Here is a 26997-nt window from a genome sequence, read left to right on the forward strand (position 1 = left end):
CTTGTAGAATGTTCAAACAGATCTGTGAGAACTCTTTGCCATTTTGTAAGAGTTTCTTCAGTGAATTGCAGATAAAGTTACTCTTTCACTTAGATGTCAAATTAATGCAAATTTTAAATGGAAGTTTTATCCTCCTAATCTTTCCTGTTTCCCTTTCTGAACTGTATATGGGTATGATGGGTATTTCAGTCTGTCTAATTTGGCAATTGGGCTGTATTAGAGAGTGTTCAAAGTGTTTTCAACCCACATTTTATAAACCGAAGTTTTTGTAGTAGCCAGAAGGTGGCATCAAAACCAATCGAGTTCTTGCAATTTAGTAGAAATCCCAAAGAAAAGGATCATACCGGAGTATCGTGAATAACTTCCCTGCAACCCAAAAGTCAGAGAAAGTCACACATATCAAAAAAGCACCCCATTTCACTTAGAGTTTAGATCCTTCAGCATTTTTGAAAAGTCCCAGTTTTTCCTTTGGAATCCTTTTGATTAGGCATGGATAAACGAAGCACAGAACCAATAGATTCTATCCCAAACACTATTACACCATCTCTACGCATAGAATTTTAAGCTCAGTTATTTCATTAATCATGAAATTAATGACTACAAATGTTCTGTTACAGTCTAACAAGTATGTCCTGGACCCAAATGTTCCGACTGTCTAAACTGCTTACACATCCTACCAAAGATCGATTTCATCTGCAAATGAACATACATACACACACATTCATTTCTAATAATGGTACTTTTTTTCTGCTTGGTCTATTTATTTTTTAGTGGAGGAGGGAAAAGAAGAGGAGGTTAAGACAATGTTTGGTGTCTGCTTCAAGCACTTTCCCAAAGAATAATGTTTCATTCATTATACATCATTATGGAAGGACAGTATTCTCCTGGCTTTCATGATGGTCTGAATTCAAGTGTTTTTTCTGAAATGAGGTGCATTTGTTTGGACAATGTGGGTTGTCCCATGTTTTCCTGTTCTTATATGGAAGCACTTTTGCTTCAAAAACAAATAAAAAATAACATAATACAACTTTTGTTTAATTTGAGTCTGGGCTAATTACTTAAGGAACTATTTAGCAATGATGGTCAAAGATATTTAAATTCCCTATGACACTGCAATTAATTAAGGGACTGCTGACCCAAAGATTTTTCCACAGTTTACTGTGATCCACACAGTCAAAGGCTTTGGCGTAGTCAATAAAGCAGAAATAGATGGTTATCTGGAACTCTCTTGCTTTTTCCACAATCCAGCGGATGTTGGAAATTTGATCTCTGGTTCCTCTACCTTTTCTAAAACCAGCTTGAACATCTGGAAGTTCATGGTTCACGTATTACTGAAGCCTGGCTTGGAGAATTTGGAGCATTACTTTACTAGTGTGTGAGATGAGTGCAATTGTGCGGTAGTGTGAGCATTCTTTGGCATTGCCTTCTTTAGGATTGGAATGAAAACTGACCTTTTCCAGTCCTGTGGTCACTGCTGAGTTTTCCAAATTTGCTGTGGAAAATTCTGAAAGAGATGGGAATACCAGACCACCTGACCTGCCTCTTGAGAAACCTATATGCAGGTCAGGAAGCAACAGTTAGAACTGGACATGGAACAACGGACTGGTTCCAAATAGGAAAAGGAGTACGTCAAGGCTGTATATTGTCACCCTGCTTATTTAACTTATATGCAGGGTACATCATGAGAAATGCTGGGCTGGAAGAGCACAAGGTAGAATCAAGATTGCTGGGAGAAATATCAATAACCTTAGATATGCAGATGACACCACCGTATGGCAGAAAGTGAAGAGGAACGAAAGAGCCTCTTGATGAAAGTGAAAGAGGAGGGTGAAAAAGTTGGCTTAAAGCTCAACATTCAGAAAACAAAGATCATGGTATCTGGTCCCATCACTTCATGGGAAATAGATGGGGAAACAGTGGAAACAGTGTCAGACTTTATTTTGGGGGGCTCCAAAATCACTGCAGATGGTGACTGCAGCCATGAAATTGAAGGACGCTTACTCCTTGGAAGGAAAGTTATGACCAACCTAGATAGCATATTCAAAAGCAGAGACATTACTTTGTTGACTAAGGTCCGTCTAGTCAAGGCTATGGTTTTTCCAGTGGTCATATATGGATGTGAGAGTTGGACTGTGAAGAAAGCTGAGAGCCAAAGAATTGATGCTTTTGAACTGTGGTGTTGGAGAAGACTCTTAAGAGTCCCTTGGACTGCAAGGAGATCCAACCAACCCATTCTGAAGGAGATCAGCCCTGGGATTTCTCTGGAGGGAATGATGCTAAAGCTGAAACTCCAGTACTTTGGTCACATCATGCGAAGAGTTGACTCATTGGAAAAGACTCCGATGCTGGAGAGATTGGGGATAGGAGGAAAAAGGGACGACAGAGGATGAGATGGCTGGATGGTATCACTGACTTGATGGAGGTGAGTTTGAGTGAACTCCAGGAGTTGGTGATGGACAGGAAGGCCTGGCGTGCTGCAATTCATGGGGTCGCAAAGAGCTGGACATGACTGAGCGACTGAACTGAACTGACCCAAAGAAAGGCAATGCCAAAGAATGCTCGAACTACTCCACCATTGCACTCATGTCCACACTAGAAAAGTAATGCTCAGAATTCTCCAAGCCAGGCCTCAGCAATACGTGAACTATGAACATCCATATGTTCAAGCTGGTTTTAGAAAAGGCAGTAGAAACAGAGATCAAATTGCCAACATCTGTCGGATTATTGAAAAAGCAAGAGAGTTCCAGAAAAACATCTAGTTTTGCTTTATTGACTATACCAAAGCTTTTGACTGTGTGGATCACAATAAACTGTGGATAATTCTTAAAGAGATGGGAATGCCAGACTACCTGACCTGTATGCAGGTCAGGAAGCAACAGTTAGAACTGGACATGGAACAACAGACTGGTTCCAAATAAGAAAAGGAGTACGGCAAGGCTGTATATTGACACCCTGCTTATTTGACTTATATGCATAGTACATCATGAGAAACACTGGGCTGGAAGAAGCACAAGCTGGAATCAAGATTGCCAGGAGAAATATCAATAACCTCAAATATGCAGATGACACCACCCTTATGGCAGAAAATGAAGAAGAACTAAAGAGCCTCTTGATGAATGTGAAAGAGGAGAGTGAAAAAGTTGGCTTAAAGCTCAACATTCAGAAAACAAAGATCATGGCATCTGGTCCCATCACTTCATGGCAAATAGACGGGGAAACAGTGGAAAGTGTCAGACTTTATTTTGGGGGGCTCCAAAATCACTGCAGATGGTGATTGCAGCCATGAAATTAAAAGACGCTTACTCCTTGGAAGGCAAGTTATGACCAACCTAGAGAGCATATTAAAAAGCAGAGACAACAGTTTGTCAACAAAGGTCTGTCTAGTCAAGACTATGGTTTTTCCAGTGGTCATGTATGGATGTGAAAGTTGGACTGTGAAGAAAGCTGAGTGCTGAAGAATTGATGCTTTTGAACTGTGGAGTTGGAGAAGACTCTTGAGAGTCCCTTGGACTGCAAGGAGATCCAACCAGTCCATCCTAAAGGAGATTAGTCCCGGGTGTTCATTGGAAGGACTGATGTTGAAGCTGAAACTCCAATACTTTGGCCACCTGATGCAAAGAACTGACTCATTGAAAAGATCCAGATGCTGGGAAATATTGAGGGCAGGAGGAGGAAGGGATGACAGAGGATGAGATGGTTGGATGGCATCACCGACTCAAGGGACATGAGTTTGAGTGAACTCTGGGAGTTGGTGATGGACAGAGAGGCCTGGCATGCTGCGGTTCATGGGGTCTCATAGGGTCAGCCACGACTGAGTGACTGAACTGAACTGATCCTAAGAACTATGCAATCAACAGGGAATGAGAGAAGAATTGCAAATCTGAATGTCAAATTAAACATAGAACATGGATTAAATATGGAACATCGAAAACCAATTTCCCTGCAGCTCTATCAATGTGCCAACCTAAGCAGCACAGAACTGCGGGTTAGAACATGCTACTTTTGCCTCTGAGTAGTCAGTTGACCCTGAATGCATATTTTAACCTATCTGAATTTGCTTTCAAATTTTGAAAGTCAGAGTAAAATAATGACACCTACTTAGCAGTGCTGATAGGAGAATCTGATTCATAAGAACTTTATCTCCATCTTGGGAGCAAATCAGTGTCCTATTTGTACTACCCCTTTATTCTGATTCATTTCACAAGGAATATACCAGGCACCGACTACAAGGCAGTGTTGAGGATACAACAGCAAAACAGAAAAGAACGTCCCTGATGTCAAAGAACTTTGACTATAGAAGAGGAAGATAAACAAGTGAAATCAATACTCAGGATAAATTCATGTAGTGGTGAGTACCCAAGGCATTAAATTAGGGTCTTGTGCCAGAAAGTAACTAGAGAAAGTGGAGGTAAATGTAATGTTTCAGATGGAATTGTAGGCATTACACTTTACTCTTTAGCCAGCATACTGTACCGTACGAGATAGAAATCCATGGATTTCTTTTTTTTTTTTTTTTGTCTAGATCTTCTTGATTTTTTTTTCAGTTTTATTGAGATATGCTTGACATGTAACACTGTTTTAGTTTAAGGTATATAGGATAATCATTTAATACATGTATATATTGAAAAATAGTTACCACAATAAGTTTAGTTTACATCTACGACTTCGCCATACTGTACCTGTGTGCTTGCTCTATAGTGTCCAACTCTTTGCAACCCCATGGACTACGGCCCACTAAGCTCCTCTGCTATGGAATTTTCCAGTCAAAAACACTGGAGTGGGTTGCCATTTCCTACTCCAGGGGACCTTCCCAACCTAGACATTGAACCCATGTCTCTTGCATCTGCTGCATGGGCAGGCGGATTCTTTACTTCTGCGGCACCTGGGAAATCCATGTTATGCACTGTTGTTCAGTTCAGTTCAGTTGCTCAGTCGTGTCCAACTCTTTGCGACCCCATGAATCACAGCACGTTGCTCAGTCACTAAATCACGTCCGGCTCTTTGCAACCTCATGGACTGCAATGTACCAGGCTCTTCTGTCCTCCACTATCTTCTGGGTTTGCTCAAATTCATGTCCATTGAATTGATGAAGCTAACCATCTCATCCTCTGCTGTACATTACATCTCTAGAAACTTATAACTGGAAATTTGCACCCTTTGACCACCTAGACCCTTTTCCCACACTCAGACCTCCCACTTCTGGCAACTGTCAATCATTTTTGTTTTTATTACTTCATTTTTTCTTGACAACACATAGCATAATGCACTAAGGGTCCATCTATCTTGTCACAAATGGCAAGATTTCCTTCTTCTTATGACTGATTTTTTAAAAATTAAATTTGTTTATTTGCATAAAATCACATTTTCTTTATCTGTATACTGATCCAATGACACTTAGGCTGGTTCTAAGACTTGGCTATTGTAAGCAGTGCTGCTTATAATAGTGCTTCAGTGAACAAGGGGGTGCACATATCTGTTCAAGATAATGATTTAATTTCTTTTAGATAGGTACCAAGTGGAATTGTTGGACCATGTGGTACTTCCTGGAGAAGGCAATGGCACCCCACTCCAGTACTCTTGCCTGGAAAATCCCATGGATGGAGGAGCCTGGTGGGCTGCAGTCCATGGGGTCGCTAAGAGTCGGACATGACTGAGCAACCTCACTTTCACTTTTCCCTTTCATTCATTGGAGAAGTAAATGGCAACCCACTCCAGTGTTCTTGCCTGGAGAATCCCAGGGACAGGGAAGCCTGGTGGGCTGCCGTCTATAGGGTCACACAGAGTCGGACACGACGGAAGTGACTTAATAGCAGCAGTAGCAGTGGTACTTCTATTTTTAATTTTTGCAGCTCTTCATACTGTTTCCTATAGTGGCTGCAACAATTTACATTCCCACCAAAAATCCACAAGGGTTCCCTTTTTTCCACATACTTACCAGCACTTGTTTTCTCTTGTCTTTTTGATGATAGCCATTTTAATCAGATGATAACTCATGGTTTGATATGCTGATGATTAGTGATGTTGAGCACATTTTCATATAGCTGTTGGCCATCTGTATGTCTCCTTTGTAAAAATGTCTATTTAGATTCTCTGCTAAATTTTTAATCATTTGTTTCACTGTTTTTTTGCTATTGAATTACATGGATTCTTTATAAATTTTGGTCACTAAACCCTCATCAGATGTATGATTCACAAACAATGGGTTGTCTAAAACGTCCAGGTTTTTCTGCAATATCTTACGGAAAAACCAAATGAATTTTTTTGCCTATCCAACATTTTATACCATTCCTAGCCTGCTTTTTCATTTTGTTGATGATTTCCTTTGCTGTGTGGAAGCCTTAGAGTTTAACAGACACTTAGCTGTTTCCATTTTATTATTACTATTTCAGAGTACCTCAACATTGGGAAAGTTTATATAAATTTCCATTAGGTAACTTTCTAGGAGAAAAAGTGCTGAATCAAAAAGAATATACAAATTGATAAACAGTTGATAAACTGTGATAAATCTTATCATATTTCACCAAAACCAGTAGAAAATTTGAATTCTTCCCCATGCGTTGGTCAACCCTGGGAATTTTAATCTTTTTAATTTGACAGCTTCATCCTGGAGTCAAGTGGGGCTTAGGAAGCATTACTACAAAGTTAGTGGAGGTGATGGAATTCCAGCTGAGCTATTTCAAATCCTAAAAGATGCTGCTGCTAACATGCTGCACTCAACATGTCAGATTTGGAAAACTCAGCAGTGGCCACCAGCCTGGAAAAGGTCAGTTTTCATTTCAATCCCAAAGAAGAGCAATGACATAGAATGTTCAAACCACATACAATTACACTCATTTCACATGCTACAAAGGTAATGCTCAGAATCCTTCAAGCTAGCCTTCAGCAGTACATGAACCAAGAACACTGAGAGGTACATTCTGGGTTTCAAATAGGCAGGGGAACCAGAGATCAAAATGCCAACATTTATTGGGTCATGGAGAAAGCAAGGAAATTCCAGAAAAAACGTATACTTCTGATTTATTGACTATGCAAAAGCCTTTGACTCTGGATCACAAAAAAACTGTGGCAAATTCTTAGAGATCAGATCACTTTACCTGTCTCTGGAAGAACCTGTAGCAGGCCAAGAAGCAACAGTTAGAACCAGACATGGAATAACATACTGCTTCAAAATTGGGAAAGGAGTATGACAAGGCTGTATTTTGTCACCCTGCTTGTTTAACTTCTATGCAAAGTACATCATTTGAAATGCCAGGCTGGATGAATCACAAGATGAATAAAGATTGCCAGGAATTATCAACAACCTCAGATATGCAGATGATGTCACTCTAATGGCAGAAAGTGAAGAGGAACTAAAGAGATTCTTGATGAGGGTGAAAGAGGACAGTAAAAAAAGCTGTCTTAAAAGTCAACATTCATCTCTATGTCTTCTTTGGAGAAATGTCTATTTAGTTCTTTGGCCCATTTTTTGATTGGGTCATTTATTTTTCTGGAATTGAGCTGTGTAAGTTGCTTGTATATTTTTGAGATTAGTTGTTTGTCAGTTGCTTCATTTGCTATTATTTTCTCCCATTCAGAAGGCTGTCTTTTCACCTTGCTTATATTTTCCTTTGTTGTGCAGAAGCTTTTAATTTTAATTAGATCCCATTTGTTTATTTTTGCTTTTATTTCCAGAATTCTGGGAGGTGGATCATAGAGGATCCTGCTGTGATTTATGTCTGAGAGTGTTTTGCCTATGTTCTCCTCTAGGAGTTTTATTTATTTATTTTTTTATTTTTAAAATTTTAAAATCTTTAATTCTTACATGTGTTCAGAGTTTTATAGTTTCTGGTCTTAGACGAATGGATAAGAAAGCTGTGGTACATATACACAATGGAGTATTACTTAGCCGTTAAAAAGAATTCATTTGAATCAGTTCTGATGAGATGGATGAAACTGGAGCCGATTATACAGAGTGAAATAAGCCAGAAAGAAAAACACCAATACAGTATACTAACACATATATATGGAATTTAGAAAGATGGCAATGACGACCCTGTATGCAAGACAGCAAAAAAGACACAGATGTGTATAATGGACTTTTGGACTCAGAGGGAGAGGGAGAGGGTGGGATGATTTGGGAGAATGGCATTCTAACATGTATACTATCATGTAAGAATCTAATCGCCAGTCTATGTCTGATGCAGGATACAGCATGCTTGGGGCTGGTGCATGGGGATGACCCAGAGAGATGTTATGGGGAGGGAGGTGGGAGGGGGGTTCATGTTTGGGAATGCATGTAAGAATTAAAGATTTTAAAATTAAAAAAAAAAGTCAACATTCAAAAACAAATATCATGGCATCTGGTCTCATCACTTCATGGAAATAGAAGGGAAAATAGTGGAAGCAATTAGATATTTTATTTTCTTGGGTTCCAAAATCACTGTGGATGGTGACTGCAGCCATGAAATTAAAAGACACTTGCTCCTTGGAAGGAAAGCTACGACAAACCTACACAGTGTACTAAAAAGCAGAGATATAACTTTGCCAACAAAAGTCTGTATAGTCAAAGTTATGGTTTTTCCAGTAGTCATGTATGGATATGAGAGCTGGACCATAAAGGTTGAACATTAATTGATGCTTTTGAATTGTGGTGCTGGAGAAGAATCTTGAGAGTTCCTTGAACTCCAAGGGGATCAAACCAGTCAATCCTAGAGGAAATCAACCCTGAATATTTATTGGAAGGACTGATGCTGAATTTGAAGCTCCAGTACTTTGGCCACTTGATGCGAAGACCTGATTCATTGGAAAAGACCCTGATGCTGGGAAATATTGAAGGCAAAAGGAGTAGAGGGTGGAACAGGATGAGATGGTTAAATAACATTACCTACTCAATGGACATGAATTTGAGCAAACTCTGTGAGATAGTGGAGGACAGAGGAGCCTGGTGTGCTGCAGTTCATGGGGTCACAATGTGTTGAACACAACTTAGTGACTGAACAACAACAATATCTATTAATTTGCATTTCTTTAAAAACTGGGATTGAACAGTACTTTCTATTATTATTGGTTATTATATCATGTTATTTTGTTTTTAATACTTTTTCCAACTTTTACATTGAATTAGCTTCTTTTCCTTTTCTGATTTTGTAAAAGTAGTTCATATAATAAAGCTTTTGATCCTTTGTCAGATATATATGTTGAAAAACATTTTTTCCTGAATTTCTGCTTACCTTTTAACTTTATATACCACTTTGTAGGTTAAAGTGGGTTTACATTGTATCATAATATTCTTTAACATCTTTGTTACATTTTCTGGCTTTGGTGTCAAGTTTAGAAAAAGTTGTTTTCCCCATTATTCTATAAACCCACTCTTGCATTTTCTTCTGTTACTTTTTGGGCTATATATTTTGTATTTAAATTTCCAAGTGAAAGTATTCATTTTGGCATAAGGTATGCAATGAATATCCAGTTTGATTTTATATTTATGAATAGCATTTCAGTTGATTCAGTACCACTTATTTAATAATCCATTCTTTGGTACTGACTTGAAATCCCACCTTATCACATTCAAAATATATATTTGTAAAGGTATTTATTTCTTTCTGCCTAGTTTTGTGATAATTCCATACTGTTTTAATGATTGAAATGTGATATTTTCAGAAATATTTTCATTAACTACTAAAACCTCTCATAAACATTTGAAATAACCTGTTAACCTTTCAAATTAATACACATTTATATAAGAATTAAAACATTGGGAGGCTTAAAATATGTATACTGAAAAGCATAGATGGTTCAGAAACATATATATCAATTTACCAAATGATAATAGTGTTATCAGAAATCAGGACAAACAGCATAGTTTTCAACAAATTATTCTAAGATCATTGGCTTTACAGCTGGAAAAAAAAGGAAGTTTGATTCTTACTTCATTCCATATACAAAAACAAACTGCAAGTGTATTAAGCAATTTATAAATTGTCATAAACATAGACATCCTGGAGAAATATAATTAAATGTTACTTTCAGGAGGAAGGCAATCATAATCATGAAACAAAATCCATAAACTATGAAGAAAATTAACATAGTTCAGTTCAGTTCACTCAGTTGTGTTCGACTCTTTGCAACCCCATGGACTGCAACATGCCAGTCCTCTCATCCATCAACAACTTCCAGAGATTACTCAAACTCATGCCCATTGAGTCAGTGATGCCATTCAACCATCTCATCCTCTGTCATCCCCTTCTCCTCCTGTCCTCAATCTTTCCCAGCATCAGGGTCTTTTCAAATGAGTCAGCTCTTTGCATTAGGTGGCCAAAGTATTGGAGTTCCAGCTTCAACATCAGTCCTTCCAATGAACACCCAGGACTGATCTCTTTAGGATGGACTGGCTGGATCTCCTTGTGGTCCAAGGGACCCTCAAGAATATTCTTCAACAATACAGTTCAAAAGTATCAATTATTCAGTGCTCAGGTTCCTTTATAGCCCAACTCTCACTCCATACATGACTACTGGGAAAATCATAGCCTTGAATAGATGGACCTTTGTTGACAATGTCTCTGCTTTCTAACATTTTGTCTAGGTTGTTCATAACTTTTCTTCCAAGTAGCAAGCATCTTTTAATTTCATGGCTGCAGTCACCATCTGCAGTGATTTTAGAGCCCCAAAGTAAAGTATGTCACTGTTTTCATTGTTTCCCCATCTATTTGCCATGAAGTGATGGGACCAGATGCAATGATCTTAATTTTCTGAATGTTGAGCTTTAAGCCAACTTTTTCACTCTCCTCTTTCATGTTCATCAAGAGGCTCTTTAGTTCTTCTTCACTTTCTGCCATAAGGTGGTGTCTCTGCATATCTAAGGTTATTGATATTTCTCCTGGCAATCTTGATTCCAGCTTGTGCTTCTTCCAGCCCAGTGTTTCTCATGATATACTATGAATATAAGTTAAATAAGCAGGGTAACAGTTGAGCTATTTCAAATCCTGAAAGATGATGCTGTGAAAGTGCTGCACTCAATATGCCAGCAAATTTGGAAAACTCAGCAGTGGCCACAAGATTCGAAAAGGTCAGTTTTCATTCCAATCCCAAAGAAAGGCAATGCCAAAGAATGCTCAAACTACCGAACAATTGCACTCATCTCACACGCTAGTAAAGTAATGCTCCAAATTCTCCAAGCCAGGCTTCAGTGATACGTGTACCGTGAACTTCCAGATGTTCAAGCTGGTTTTAGAAAAGGCAGAGGACCCAGAGATCAAATTGCCAACATCCGCTGGATCATGGAAAAAGCAAGAGAGTTCCAGAAAAACATCTATTTCTGCTTTATTGACTACGCCAAAGCCTTTGACTGTGTGGATCACAATAAACTGTGGAAAATTCTGAAAGAGAAGGGAATACCAGACCACCTGACCTGCCTCTTGAGAAACCTATATGCAGGTCAGGAAGCAACAACTAGAACTGGACATGGAACAACAGACTGGTTTCAAATAGGAAAAGGAGTACGTCAATGCTGTATATTGTCACCCTGCTTATTTAACTTATATGCAGAGTACATCATGAGAAATGCTGGGCTGGAAGAAGCACAAGCTGGAATCAAGATTGCCAGGAGAAATATCAATAACCTCAGATATGTAGATGACACCACCCTTATGGCAGAAAGTGAAGAGGAACTAAAAGGCCTCCTGACGAAAGTGAAAGTGGAGAGTGAAAAAGTTGGATCAAAGCTCAACATTCAGAAAACAAAGATCATGGCATCTGGTCCCATCACTTCATGGGAAATAAATGGGGAAACAGTGGAAACAGTGTCAGACTTTATTTTTGGGGCCTCCAAAAATCACTGCAGATGGTGACTGCAGCCATGAAATTAAAGGACGCTTACTCCTTGAAAGGAAAGTTATGACCAACCTAGGTAGCATATTCAAAAGCAGAGACATTACTTTGCCAACAAAGGTCCATCTAGTCAAGGCTATGGTTTTTCCAGTGGTCATATATGGATGTGAGAGTTGGACTGTGAGGAAAGCTTAGAGCCGAAGAATTGATGGTTTTGAACTATGGTGTTGGAGAAGACTCTTGAGAGTTCCTTGGACTGCAGGGAGATCCAACCAGTCCATTCTGAAGGAGATCAGCCCTGGGATATCTTTGGAAGGAATGATGCTAAAGCTGAAACTCCAGTACTTTGGCCACCTCATGCGAAGAGTTGACTCATTGTAAAAGACTCTGATGCTGGGAGGGATTGGGGGCAGGAGGTGAAGGGGACGACAAAGGATGAGAGGGCTGGATGGCATCATAGACTCGATGGATGTGAGTCTGATTGAACTCTGGGAGTTGGTGATGGACAGGGAGGCCTGGCGTGCTGTGGTTCATGGGGTTGCAAAGAGTTGGACACGACTGAGCGACTGAACTGAACTGAGATGAACTGAACAACATACAGCCTTGACGTACTCCTTTTCCTATTTGGAACAAGTCTGTTGTTCCATGTCCAGTTCTAACTGTTGCTTCCTGACCTGCATAGAGATTTCTCAAGAGGCAGGTCAGGGGATCTGGTATTCCCATCTCTTTCAGAATTTTCCACAGTTTTTTTTTGATCTACACAGTCAAAGGCTTTGGCATAGTCAATAAAGCAGAAGTACATGCTTTTCTGGAACTCTCTTGCTTTTTCAATAATCCAATGGATGTTGGCAATTTGATCTCTGGTTCCTCTGCCTTTTCTAAATCCAGCTTGAACATCTGGAAGCTCATGGTTCATGTACTGTTGTAGCCTGGCTGTCTTGGAGAATTTTAAGCATTATGTGAGATGAGTGCAATTGTGTGTTAGTTTGAGCATTCTTTGGCATTGCCTTTCCTTGGGATTGAAATGAAAACTGACCTTTTCCAGTCTTGTCGCCGTTGCTGAGCTTTCCAGATTTGTTGGCATATTGAGTGCAGCACTTTCACAGCATCATCTTCCAGGATTTGAAATAGCTCAACTGGAATTCCATTACCTCCACAAGCTTTGTTTTAGTGATGCTTCCTAAGGCCCACTTGACTTTACATTCCAGGATGTCTGGCTCTAGGTGAGTGATCACACCATCATGATTATCTGGGTCGTGAAAATCTTTTTTTGTACAGTTCTTCTGTGTATTCTTGCCACCTCTTCTTAATATCGTCTGCTTCTGTTAGGTCCATATCATTTCTGTCCTTTATGGTGCCCATCTTCTCATGAAATGGTCCCTTGGTATCTCTAATTTTCTTGAAGAGATCTCTAATCTTTCCCATTCTATTGTTTTCCTCTATTTCTTTGCATGGATCACTGAGGAAGGCTTTCTTATCTCTCCTTGCTATTGTTTGGAGCTCTGCATTCAAATGGGTATATCTTTCCATTTCTCCTTTGCCTTTTGAGTCTTTTCTTTTCTCAGCTATTTGTAAGGGCTTGTCAGACAACCATTTTGCGTTTTTACATTTCTTTTTCTTGAGGATGGTTTTGATCACTGCCTCTTGTACAATGTTCATATGTACCTCCGTCCATAGTTCTTCAGGCACTCTATCAGGTCTAATCCCTTGAATCTATTTGTCACTTTCACTGTATAATTATAAGGGATTTGATTTAGGTCATACCTGAATGGTCTAGTGGTTTTCCCTACTTTCTTCAATTTAATCCTGAATTTCGCAATAATGAGAAAATCTAGAAACTATGAGGAAAATTAACATAATCAATTCTTAAAATTATCAATACAGATTTTTAATGGCTCCATTATAGTTTATTAAATACAAGGGCCACAATTTACTGCCATCCACATATTATTAGATATCTGTAGAGTTTCTAATATATTATTATTACAAATAATACTTTAAAGAACATATCAGTGTTACTCTAGGATTGTCTTTGAATGATCTTTAATATACTGAAATTTATGGTATCCCATTTTTGTTGAAAATAAGTGGGTCATTGGCTTAAGTCCAGGAAACACTGTTACAGAAGCCCTTTTAAAGATAGCCTATTTTGAAGAACTAGCGATTTAGAGATCTGTATGATCTTTTTACCACCTGGTGCTTTCTTTGTCCTTCATAGTGTGAAGGTTTTGTTGGCAATGTCTAGGATTTTTTGAGTTACTGAGGCTAAGAATTACCACCCTGGCTTGTAATTTACTTGTCTCTAATAGGCAATGAGGACCTTTGTAGACATCAACTTACATATCGTAAACTCAACCTGACATGATTAAATCATGTCATTCAACCTCACCCAAATTTCTGGTTTTCTTAATTGCCCATAATAATTCTTCCCTGTATTTTGTTAACACTTTCCTAACCTTATTTTTTTAATCTGTTTTATATCTTGGAATAATTAGCTCTACAGTTATAGTTGTGTGACATGGGAATAGAAGAGAAATATTCTGAGCCTTGTTTTTGCTGTTTCTGGTGGTAGAGAGAGCTGTTGTTTCTTTTTTTTTTTTTTTTTTTACTCTTTCATTACCAACTTTTATAGAAACTAAATTGGTTATGAAGAATCAGGAGATCGTATAAAAACTCAGGTATTACTAGAAAAGAAAACGTCCAATGAGAAATAAGAATTTTTTTTTTCTAAAAATGTGGGTTTCTGTTTTGTTTTTTCTTTATGATGAAGAGATAGAAAACTTACTTTCAGAAATGAAAACTTCTGTTATGATTAACATTAGAAAGGAATTTGATGGAAGATTCTTTCTTGTTTGTTTCAGCTTCAGGGTTATTGTCAGCAGCAGGCTAGCTGTCTTGAAAAGCCCACCTGCCACTCATTGAAGACGCTCAAGGTGCGCCCCTCATTTTGAAAGATGGAATGGTTTATCCATAGAAACTGTGACAAAAACTATTCTAACTACTGTACCGTCTAGCTTTTTAGCAGCTACTCATATCTCAGCCTTCCAATAGCTCATTTCATACATTTTAAAATATGACTTCTCATAAAGCTCACTGGTCCAATTTATCCATCACAATTATATTTTTTACTAACCAGGGTCTTCATGCATTTTAATAAAATTCTGCAGAATGATGACATCTTGTCTAAGTCAAATAATATGAAATGTCCCACCTACTTATAAACTGTCTCTGGGTAAAAGAGGATGGAAGCCCTATTTCATGAATTTCAGTCCTCTTATGAAGTCTTAAGTAGGACTAATGCAAAAGTGATTTCCACATTCCAGCTTAGACAGTAAAATCAGCAAGGTGGCCATACTCACTCATTGGGGGTGCCCTTCTGGCCACAAAAGTAGCCCTGGCTGTCTGTAGGATAGGCCACTCTTCTGGGGTCACCATTGACCCAGGCTGTAGGAACAAGAAAAGACAAAACAATCAGCAACAGCTGGCTAAAGGCAGTCTGATTTGAGAAGTTAGAATGCACCACTGCAACACACTAACCTCTCCCTTCAGTCACAAAAGATTATTGATTTTCTTCAAAGAGTAATTTCTTAATGAAAAGCAAAATAAAATACGGATGAATCAGTCAGAAAGCACATTTATTATTCTCTCAGGATTCATCTGGGTTGTAGCCAAAGCATGAGGTAACACATTTAGAAAATGACATTTATTAAAATGCGAATTAGAGGGCACACTACAAATGCTTGGTTGGCAAGAAGCCACTTTTGCTAGGGCTCAAAATGAAATGATTTCATATCAGAGCTAATAAATCTACAGTAAATACTATGATGTAATTCTTTTAGGCTATACATAAGTGAAGACCATTTCAAAATTTCAAGAAATGAAACTATAATGCCCAATTCAAATTGGCTAGTTGTTTATGATCTGTTATGACACTGTAAAGGATAACAGTAGCCAACATTTGAAGTAACACACAATAAAAATTCAGTATACATTTTGTCTAATAATCTCAAACTGCCTATAAATATCCAGTGTTTTCAAACTTCATAAAATAGAAGACTTGATTCTGTTTTCTTTGAAGATGCTAGGTAGGGTCATATAAATTCATCATCCTTATTTTCTAAGAATTATACACTTACCAGCTATATTAGAGAACCACACAAAGTAATATATGCTAGCTAAATTGGGAGATACTCTAATTCTAACTGAATTTTTATAATTTCTCTAATTCGATTAATGCAATTCTATGTGGCAACCTGAAAGTGAAAGTGTTAGTCGTTCAGGAATGTACAACTCTGTGTGACCCCCACAGACTGTAGTCCATCAGGCTCCTCTGTCACGGAATCCTCCAAGGAAAAAATATTGGAGCGGGTAGCCATTCCATTCTCTAGGAGATCTCCCAACCCAGGGATCAAACCCAGGTTTCCCACGTTGCAGGCAGGCTCTTTACTGTCTGAGCCACTTTCTATCTCCCTAGGAACTTCCCTGGATTGGGAAGATCCCCTGGAGAAGGCAATGGCTACCCACTCCACTATTCTTGCCTAGAGAATCCCATGGACAGAGGAGCCTGGCAGGCTATAATCCATGAGGTCACAAAGAGTCGGACACGACTGAGCAACTAACACTTTCATGTGGCACGGAAGTTTGTGGGAGAATGAAACCATGTATATGTATGGCTGAGTTTCTTTGCTGTTCACCTGAAACTATCACAACATTTTTATCAGTTATACTCCCAATATAAAATAAAAAGTAAAAAAAAAAAAAAACTGTTCCTAAAAATTTGGAAGATGCATTGGTCACCGAACGTTTGCCTCTGCATATGAAAAACCTATCTCTTTGTCCTTTGCTTCTTTTAACATTTGCCCAGCTATCTCCTTACCCACACTGAATGGATTTGACAGTTTGCGTTACAATTCAATCACTCATATATACACTGCCTGTGTGACTTGGAAAGATAAAAATAAATCAATTCTGAATGAGAATTTTAATATGGAAAAGAAATTTTTCTCAATTTTTATCATCCATCCAAGTCTTTCCTTTTAGTATCCAAGCACCCAGAAAAGTCTCCATTGTCTAATTCTTTCTCCAATGTCATAGAGACTAAATCAGTTTCATCTTCTAAATACCTTCTTATAAAATCTGACTCATTCAGGCAGTTCTCTCCCATCTTCATCTCCCAGAATAAAGAAAGTGGATTATAAATAAGGCATTTAAATGACAACTTAGTGTTCAATGTACAATGTCTCTAGACACTGTTTTATTAAATTCTGTTTTTATAACTTAGTTCATCAGATACCTAAGAGATCTAATTTTACAAACTCTATTTTCTGTAATACATTTCTTTAAACTTTATCCCTAAATGTTCTAGTCCTTTTTTACATGCTTAATTCAAAATGGGCGCCTAAAGAACCATTTCATCCTCTGTCGTCCCCTTCTCCTCCTGCCCCTCCCAAACTTTCCCAGCATCAGGGTCTTTCCAATGAATCAGTTCTTCGCATCAGGATGAGATGGTTGGACGGCATCACTGACTCAATGGATAAGAATTTGAACAAGCTCTGGGAGTTGGTGATGGACAGGAAAGCCTGGTGCGCTGAATTCCATGGGGTCTTAAAGAGTCAGACACAATGGAGTGACTGAACTGAAATGAAAGAAGCATTTGGATTGCAGCATTTGCTGCTTAATATTTTTATGACCCTGAAAAAGTCACTGAAATGTTTTAGTTGTGGCTTTCTAATTTGTTACTAAAAATGGTTATAGTAATACCCAATCCCAAAGAATGCTGAGAATATGAAAGAAAATAAAGTGGAATGCCTAATGTGGTACTAGGCATACAATGCGGACCTAATAATGCAAGTTCCTGTCTTACTTGGATTTCATGGAAACCAAACACTGATGCAGGTAGCTAATTAGCAAAGCGATTTTAGTTAAGTGAAAGTGAAGAGAGTGAGACAGGGAAGGGAGCAAAGTCAATAAAGGGCATCTTAGTGAGTGGGATAATGTCGTGAGTGAGGTGACTCAGTGATGCTGGGGACCTTCTCAGGAACCATATAGAAGAACATCAGCTCATGCCGCCATGTCAGTGGGCATGAGGAAACTATCCGCCATAGCTGCAAGCAAACTTAGAAGGACTGAGGGGTTGAGGGGTTGTGGTAACACCTGCAATAGTTGTTGTTGTTGTTGTTGTTGGTGGTGGTCATCCTCAGCCATCCAATTAGAGAAATTACTAAATGACCTCTGTATGTCCTGTACTAGAAGTCAATACCAGTTTAGTTTATGTCAAAGTTCTCAACAAACACATGAAAATGAGAGAATAAGGTCTATAGAAGACTTGGAGACAAGGTGGGACCTGGGAAAGACTGGGAAATGACTAGGATTTGAGAAGGAATCGTGAAGGTGACCAGGAGTAGGGAAGGAATTATAGATTGATGAAACAGTGTCTTAATAAGAGGCTTCACTTTATTAAATGCTTACATATATCAAGTATTATGCTAAATGTATTACATCCATTTCTCCTTTGAGTCTCACAATAGCCTGTGAAGTGGATATTATTTTCACTTCAATTATTTGCAGCTCGGAGTTTTATTTACTTCTTAAGATCTCTCAGGTTTTAAGCAGCATAAACAGGGTTTGAACTTAAGATCACTCAGGTTTTCAGCAGCATAAACAGGGTTTGAATTTAGGAATGTTGCTCTCTAGGGCTCATGGTTTAAACATTAGATTATAGTCGCTATACTGCTGCCTACTAAAAAGTAGATTAGGAGAGAGCTTGTTAACAGTGGGAAACTACAAGATATCAGCATAATGAGGATCGGCAGTATGTTAGACACATATGGTAGGAAAGGAGATACCACAGGTAATTTTGGAGCCTCTGCCATCTGTACAAAAGAGCTTTGTACTTGGCAGGACAAAGCATCTGGCTGACAGGGATCCGATGCCGAGGGACGATGGAGGGAAAGATGAAGATGGAAGTGTCAAGGGAAGAGTTTTCCTTGATTTTGTAGTTTTGAATTACTAAGTGGCTGCTATACCTTTCCACGCAGCCTCTAGCACAGAAGTGTTGCTGCAGACGCTCTGTGTTTGAGCTAGAACATCAAGACTTTGAGCTGAAAGCTGCAAGGGTCAGTTCAAACAAGTCACCTCAATCAAGGATATCTAGTTCTCTCTCTCTAAGTCTTTATTGAATTTATTACAATATTACTTGTTTTATGCTTTGGTGTTTTGGCTGTGAGGCATGCAGGATCTTAGCTTGCTGACTAGGGGTCGAACCTGCAGCCCCTGCATTGGAAGGCAAAGTCTTATCCACTGGATTACGAGGAAAGTCCCTCTAGTTCTCTTGGTCTTCTTCATTAAGTCCGCATCTCTCCGCACTTCCACTGGAGGAATATGGCGGGGGGGAAAAAGAGAGGTGGCGAAAGGAAATATGCAGTAGAAGTGATTCTGTCCCTTAGTACAGCAAGGGCTTCTCACATTTTACTCCCTTTCTTGCAATTTCTCTCCATGGAAATTCGAGAACTGTGCTGTCCAATATGGATAGCTACTAACCACATGTCTACTTCACACACAAATGTGGCTTATCTGAAGCGAGTCATAGTATAACTGTGAAATATATTTCAGGTTTTAAAGACAGTATGAACAAATAACAAAAAAGAATGTAAATATCTCATTAATACTATTTATGTTGATTATATCTGAAATTATAATATTTGGTTATGGTTAATTTTTAAAGGTATATTATTATAACTAATTTCATCTGTTTCTTTTTACTCCCATAAATGTAGCTACTAGGAAATTTTACATTACATATATGACTCGCTTGGGTTTCTCCAGGATAGATCTGTTTTAGACTATTTCCCCACAAACGTCAGGGCTCCTCATATAAGGTAATTAATAGTGCCATAGCATCATGGCTATGTGAGTCCCTCTCAGCCCTATCATACTCAACACATCCTTTTTATAACAAATATTTGACAATGCTCCTTTTATAAAAATCTTGAAATAATATTTATAAAACATAACTTATCTACCACAAATTCTTTTAAAAACAATAAAGTGTACCAACTGTAATGTAAATGATAAATTAAAAATTAATTTAAAATTAAACTGTATGCATATAAATATGCAAATGCTCACATGTAACTAAACTAGATGACACAATGGAATAGTCAGATGCTTGCACCTATAGATAGAATCATTGAATAAAACCGTTATAATTGCTGGAGGATTCAAGCAATTGTGCAGGAGATTCAAATACTACAAGTGGTGTTATTAGTCACATGATTTTCCTAAATGAACAAATTTTACAAAACAAAAAACACAACCTTTCTTCAAATTTTCTTGGTAGATATTAAAACCACACAAAAATTAAAATGTGTGATTTTAAAACAGAAGTTCTAGAGTCAAGTATTTAAAAGCATTTCCCATTGTCACCTACATAAGTGGGACATGGGAAAGTTGGCAGGAAGTGCAGAATTGTCCTATATATTGCCAGGCTTCTATCTTCCCGGGCTCCCACCCACCCACCCGCCCATCCTCTCAGTAAAAGATAGTAATACCTCCAAAACATTGTAACAATCAAAAAATCAATTTTCCCAAAGATCTCCTATGCAATGGTATTGCTCCAGTTGAGAATCACTGATTTAGATGTTCATTCACATTCTGAAAAATCTAAAATATATGTATAAATTTCACATTATTTTCTCTCAGATTGTTGGGGGGATATGCTCTCATGGAGTTATTATAATTTAATCCCATGTACTTGTAAAAATTCACTTGTTTATTTTTTATAGTCCACATATAAGTGATACAGTATTTATCTTTCTCCATCTGATCTATTTGCTAAGTCACATTAGTTGTGTCTGACTGTGCGACCCCATAGACGGTGGCCCACCAGGCTCCCGTCCCTGGGATTCTCCAGGCAAGAGTACTGGAGTGGGTTGCCATTTCCTTCTCCAATGCATGAAAGTGAAAAGTGAAAGTGAGGTCGTTCAGTCGTGTCTGACTCTTCGTGACCCCATGGACTGTAGCCTATCAGGCTGCTCCATCCATGGGATTTCCCAGGCAAGAGTACTGGAGTGGGGTGCCATTGCTTTCTCTGCCATCTGATCCATTTAACTAAACGTAATTCCCTCCAAGTTCATCCTTGGTGTTGCAAATGGTGAAAATTTCACTCTATTTTATGGCTGAGCACTATTCCACTGTATGTATTTGTGTATGCACACACACACATACACACCACATCTTTGTCCAGTCATCTATTGTTGGGCATTTAGGTTGCTTCCATTATCTTGGCAATTTATAAATAATGCTGCTATGAAGACTGCAGTACACATGTCTTTTCAAATTAGTGTTTTTTGTTTCTTTGAAGTGAAATTTCAGGGTCATATGGTAGTTGTATCTTTTGTTCTTTTGAGAAACCTCTGCTCTGTTTTCCACAGTGGTTGCATCAATTTACAACTCCACTAACAGTGTACAAGGGTTCCCTTTTCTCTGAATCCTTGCCATTTGTTATTTGTGTTCTTTTTTGAAAATATTTGTTCTTAAAGGTATGAGGTGATAACTAGTGGTAGTTTTAATTTGCATTTCTCTGATGAATTAATTTGTTGATCATCTTTTCAAGTGCCCATTGGCCATCAGTGTGTATTCTTTTAAAAAAGGTATATTTTAAAATTTGTACAGAAGGAGAAAATACTTCAAATAGCCAAGGCAATCTTAAGAAAGAACAGAGCTGGAGGAACCATGCTTCCTAACTTCAGACTATACAACAAAGCTACAGTAATCAAAACACTGTAGTATTGGTTTAAAAATGAAAACACACATAGAACAATAGAGCAGAACAGAAAGTCCAGAGACAAACTCACACATTTATAGCTAATGTACAGGAAAGGAGGCAAAAATATATAATGGAGAAAAGACAATTTCTTCAGTAGGTGGTGTTGGGAAAACTGGAGACCTAGATGCTAAAGAATGAAATCAGAACATTCTCTAACACCATATACAAAAATAATCTTAAAATGGATTAAAGACCTATATGTAAGATTAGTTCAGTTCAGTTCAGTCACTCAGTCATGTTTGACTCCTTGTGACCCCATGCACTGTAGCACGCCAGGCCTCCCTGTGCATCGCCAACTCCTGGAGTTTACTCAAACTTATGCCCACTGAGTTGGTGATGCCATCCAACCATCTCATCCTCTGCCGTCCCTTTCTTCTCCCACCTTCAATCTTTCCCATCATCCCGATCTTTTCAAAAGAGTCACTTCTTCATATCAGGTGGCCAAAGTATTGGAGTTTCAGCTTCAACATCGGTCCTTCCAATAAACACTCAGGACTGATCTCCTTTAGGATGGACTGGTTGGATGTCCTTGAAGTCCAAGGAACTCTCAAGAGTCTTCTCTAACATCACAGTTCAAAAGCATCAATTCTTCTGTGCTCAGCTTTCTTTATAGTACAACTATCACATCCATATAAAACTACTGAAAAGATCGTAGCCTTGACTAGTTGGACCTTTGTTGGCAAAGCATGGCTCTGCTTTTTAATATGCTGTCCACGTTAGTCGTAACTTTTTTCCAAGGAGCAAACATCTTTGAATTTCAGGGCTGCAGTCACCATCTGCAGTGATTTTGGAGCCCCCCAAAATAAAGTCTGACACTGTTTCCATTTTTTCCCATCTATTTGCCGTGAAGTGATGGGACAGGATGCCATGATCTTCGTTTTCTGAATACTGAGCTTTAAGCCAACTTTTTCACTCTTCTCTTTCACTTTCATCAAGAGGCTCTTCAGTTCTTCTTCACTTTCTGCCATAGGGTGGTGTCATCTGCATATCTGAGGTAATTGATATTTCTCCCGGCAATCTTGATACCAGCTTGTGCTTCATCCAGCCCAGCATCTCTCATGATGTATTCTGCATAGAACTTAAATAAGCAGGGTGACAATATATAGCATTGATGTACTCCTTTCCTGATTTGGAACCAGTCTGTTGTTCCATGTCCAGTTCTAACTGTTGCTTCCTGACATGCATACAAATTTCTCAGGAGGCAGGTCAGGTGTTCTGGTATTCCCATCTGTTTAAGAATTTTCCATGGTTTCTTGTGATCCATAAAGTCTAAAGCTTTGGCATAGTCAATATAGCAGAAGTATATGTTTTTCTGGAATGCTTGCTTTTACGATGATCCAACAGATGTTGGCAATTTGATCCCTGATTCCTATGCCTTTTCTAACTCCAGCTTGAACATCTGAAAGTTCATGGTTCATGTACTGTTGAAGCCTGGCTTGGAGAATTTTGATCATTTCTTTGCTAGCATGTGGGATGAGTGCAATTGTGCAGTAGTTTGAGCATTCTTTGGCACTGCCTTTCTTTGGGATTGAAATGAAAACTGACCTTTTCCAGTCTTGTGGCCACTGCTGAGTTTTCCAAATTTGCTGGCATATTGAGTGCAGCACTTTCACAGCATCATCTTTAGGATCTGAAATAGCTCCACTGGAATTCCATCACCTCCACTAGCTTTGTTTGTTGTGATGCTTTCTAAGGCCCACTTGACTTCAACATTCCAGGATGTCTGGCTCTATGTGAGTGATCACACCATCGTGATTATTGTGGTCATGAAGATCTTTTTTGTATAGTTCTTCTGTGTATTCTTGCGACCTCTTTTTAATATCTTCTTCTGTTAGGTCCATACCATTTCTGTCCTTTATTGAGCCCATCTTCGCATGAAATGTTCCCTTGGTATCTCTAATTTTCTTGAAGAGACCTCCAGTCTTTCCCATTCTATTGTTTTCCTCTATTTCTTTGCATGGATCACCAAGGAAGGCTTTCTTATTTCTCCTTGCTATTCTTTGGAACTCTGCATTCAAATGGGTATATATTTCCTTTTCTCCTTTGCCTTTCACTTCTCTTCTTTTCTCAGGCATTTGTAACACCTCCCCAGACAACAATTTTGCTTTTTTGCATTTGTTTTTCATGGGAATGGTCTTCTTGTCTCCTGTACAATGTCCTTAATTCATCAGGCACTCTGTCTATTACATCTAGTCCCTTAAATCTATTTCTCACTTCCACTACATAATCATAAGGGATTTAATTTAGGTCATACATGAATGGTCTAGTGGTTTTCCCTACTTTCTTCAGCTAAGTCTGAATTTGGCAATAAGGAGTTCATGATCTGATCAGTCAGCTCCCAGTCTTGTTTTTGCTGACTATATAGGGCTTTTCCATCTTTGGCTGCATAGAATATAATCAATCTTATTTTGGTATTGACCATCTGGTGATGTCCAGGTGCAGAGTCTTCTCTTGTTTTGTTGGAAGATGGTGTTTGCTATGACCAGTGCTTTCTCTTGGCAAAACTCTATTAGCCTTTGCCCTGCTTCATTCTGTACTCCAAGGGCAAATTTTCCTGTTACTCCAGGTGTTTCTTGACTTCCTACTTTTGCATTCATCTTCTATAATGAAAAGGATATCTTTTTTGAGTGTTAATTCTAAAAAATTTTGTAGGTCTTCATAGAACTGTTCAATTCAGCTTCTTCAACATTACTGGTTGGGTCACAGACTTGGATTTTCGTGATATTGAATGGTTTGCCTTGAAAATGAACCAAGATCATTCTATCATTTTTGAAATTGCATCCAAGAACTGAATTTCAGACTTTTTTTGTTGACTATGATGGCTACTCCATTTCTTAAGGGATTCTTGCCCAAAGTAGTAGATATAATAGTTCCGAGTTAAATTCACCCATTCCAGTCCATTTTAGGTCACTGATTCCTCAAATGTTGACATTCACTCTTTCTATCTCCTGTTTGACCATTTCCAATTTGCCTCAATTCATAGACCTAACATTCCAGGTTCCTATACAATATTGCTCTTTACAGCAGTGGACCTTGTTTCCATCACCAGTCACATCCACAACTGGGTGTTGTTTTTGTTTTAGCTCTATCTCTTCATTCCTTCTGGAGTTATTTCTCCACTGATCTCCGGTGGCATATTGGGCACCTACCAACCTGGGAAGTTCATCTTTCAGTGTCTTATCTTTTTGCCTTCTCATACTATTCATGGGTTTCTCAGGGCAAGAATATTGAAGTGGTTTGCCATTCCCTTCTCCAGTGGACCACATTTTGTCAGAACTCTCCACCATGACCCATCTACTTTTGGTGGCCCTACATGGCATGGCTCATAGTTTCATTGTTTAGACAAGGCTGTGGTCCATGTGATCAGATTGGTTAGTTTTCTGTGATTGTGGTTTTCAGTCTGTAGGTCCTCTAATGGAGAAGGATAAGAGGCTTTTGGAAGCTTCCTAATGGGAGGGACTGACTGAGAGGGAAACTGGGTCTTGTTCTGATGGGCAGGGCCACGCTCAGTTCAGTTCATTTCAGTTCAGTTGCTCAGTCGTGTCCGACTCTTTGCGACCCCATGAATTGCAGCATGCCAGGCCTCCCTGTCCATCACCAACTCCCGGAGTTCACTCAAACTCACGTCCATCGAGTTGGTGATGCCATCCAGCCATCTCATCCTCTGTCGTCCCCTTCTCCTCCTGCCCCCAATCCCTCTCAGCATCAGAGTTTTTCCAATGAGTCAACTCTTCACATGAGGTGGCTAAAGTATTGGAGTTTCAGCTTTAGCATCAGTCCTTCCAATGAACACCCAGGACTGATCTCCTTCAGAATGGACTGGTTGGATCTCCTTGCAGTCCAAGGGACTCTCAAGAGTCTTCTCCAACTCCACAGTTCAAAAGCATCAATTCTTTGGGGTTCAGTTTTCTTTATAGTCCAATTCTTACATCCATACATGACCACAGGAAAAACCATAACCTTGACTAGACAGACCTTTGTTGGCAAAGTAATGTCTCTGCTTTTTAATACTCTGTCTAGGTTGGTCATAACTTTCCTTCCAAGGAGTAAGTGTCTTTTAATTTCATGGCTGTAATCACCATCTGCAGTGATTTTGGAGCCCCCCAAAATATAGTCTGACACTGTTTCCACTGTTTCCCCATCTATTTCTCATGAAGTGATGGGACCAGATGCCATAATCTTAGTTTCCTGAATGTTGAGCTTTAAGCCAACTTTTTCACTCTCCTCTTTCACTTTCATCAAGAGGCTTTTTAGTTCCTCTTCACTTTCTGCCATAAGAGTGGTGTCATCTGCATATCTGAGGTTATTGATATTTCTCCCAGCAATCTTGATTCCATCTTTTGCTTCTTTCAGCCCAGCGTTTCTCATGATGAATGGGCCATGCTCAGTAAAACTTTAGTCCAATTTTCTGTCGACTGGTGGAGCTATGTTCCCTTCATGCGATGTAAGATTGGAATGTACATTGGATTCCAATGTAAGATTGGAAACCACAAAACTCCTAGAAGAAAATAGGCTGAATAGTCTTTGGCAAAAATGTAGCAAGACTTTTGGATCTGTCTCTTAAAGCAAAATAATAAAATAAATAAATGGGACCTACTAAACACTACTGAGCGACTTCACTTTCACTTTGCACTTTCATGCACTGGGGAAGGAAACGGCAACCCACTCCAGAGTTCTTGCCTGGAGAATCCCAGGGATGGCGGAGCCTGGTGGGCTGCCGTCTCTGGGGTCGCACAGAGTCGGACACGACTGAAGCGACTTAGCAGCAGCAGCAAGTGCACTTCGAAGCTTTTGCACAGCAAAGGAAACCATGAACGAAATAAAAACATAACCTATTTATTGGAGAAAATGTTTGCAGACGATATGGCCACGATGGGGTTACTATGCAAATTCTGTAAACAGCTCCTACAACTTAACATCCAAAAGCCAACAGCCTGATTAAGAAACAGGCAGAAGACCTGGACAATCGCATTTTCTCTTTTAAATTACATTTTACAGGTGAGTAGTTGTTTTACACGGAGAAAGGAATGGCAATGGCACTCCAGTACTCTTGCCTGGAAAATCCCATGGACAGAAGAGCCTGCGAGGCTACAGTCCATGGGGCTGTCAAGAGTTGGACACGAGTGGGCAACTTCACGTTCACTTTTCCCTTTCAGTCATTGGAGAAGGAAATGGCAACCCACTCCGGTGTTCTTTCATGGAGAATCCCAGGAACAGAGGAGCCTGATGGGCTGCTGTCTATGGGGTCACACATAGTTGGACACGACTGAAGTGACTTAGCAGCAGCAGCAGTTCTTTTACAATGTTGTGTTAATTTTCTGCTGTACAGCAAAGTCAATCAGCTATATGTATAGATATACCCCATT

General features: G+C 39.0%; 1 protein-coding gene across 1 annotated transcript in view; it reads right to left on the minus strand.

Annotated features, from left to right (window-relative positions):
* SLC44A5 (solute carrier family 44 member 5) overlaps positions 1-26997 on the minus strand; it is a 450883-nt gene that overhangs the window by 71587 nt on the left and 352299 nt on the right. The window contains exon 5 of the mRNA XM_069594802.1: positions 15165-15249. Within this exon, the coding sequence (XP_069450903.1) occupies positions 15165-15249 (85 nt within the window). The remainder of the gene's footprint in view (positions 1-15164; positions 15250-26997) is intronic.

The sequence above is a fragment of the Ovis canadensis genome, chromosome 1 (assembly GCF_042477335.2).
Source record: "Ovis canadensis isolate MfBH-ARS-UI-01 breed Bighorn chromosome 1, ARS-UI_OviCan_v2, whole genome shotgun sequence".
NCBI classification, from domain to species: domain Eukaryota; kingdom Metazoa; phylum Chordata; class Mammalia; order Artiodactyla; family Bovidae; genus Ovis; species Ovis canadensis.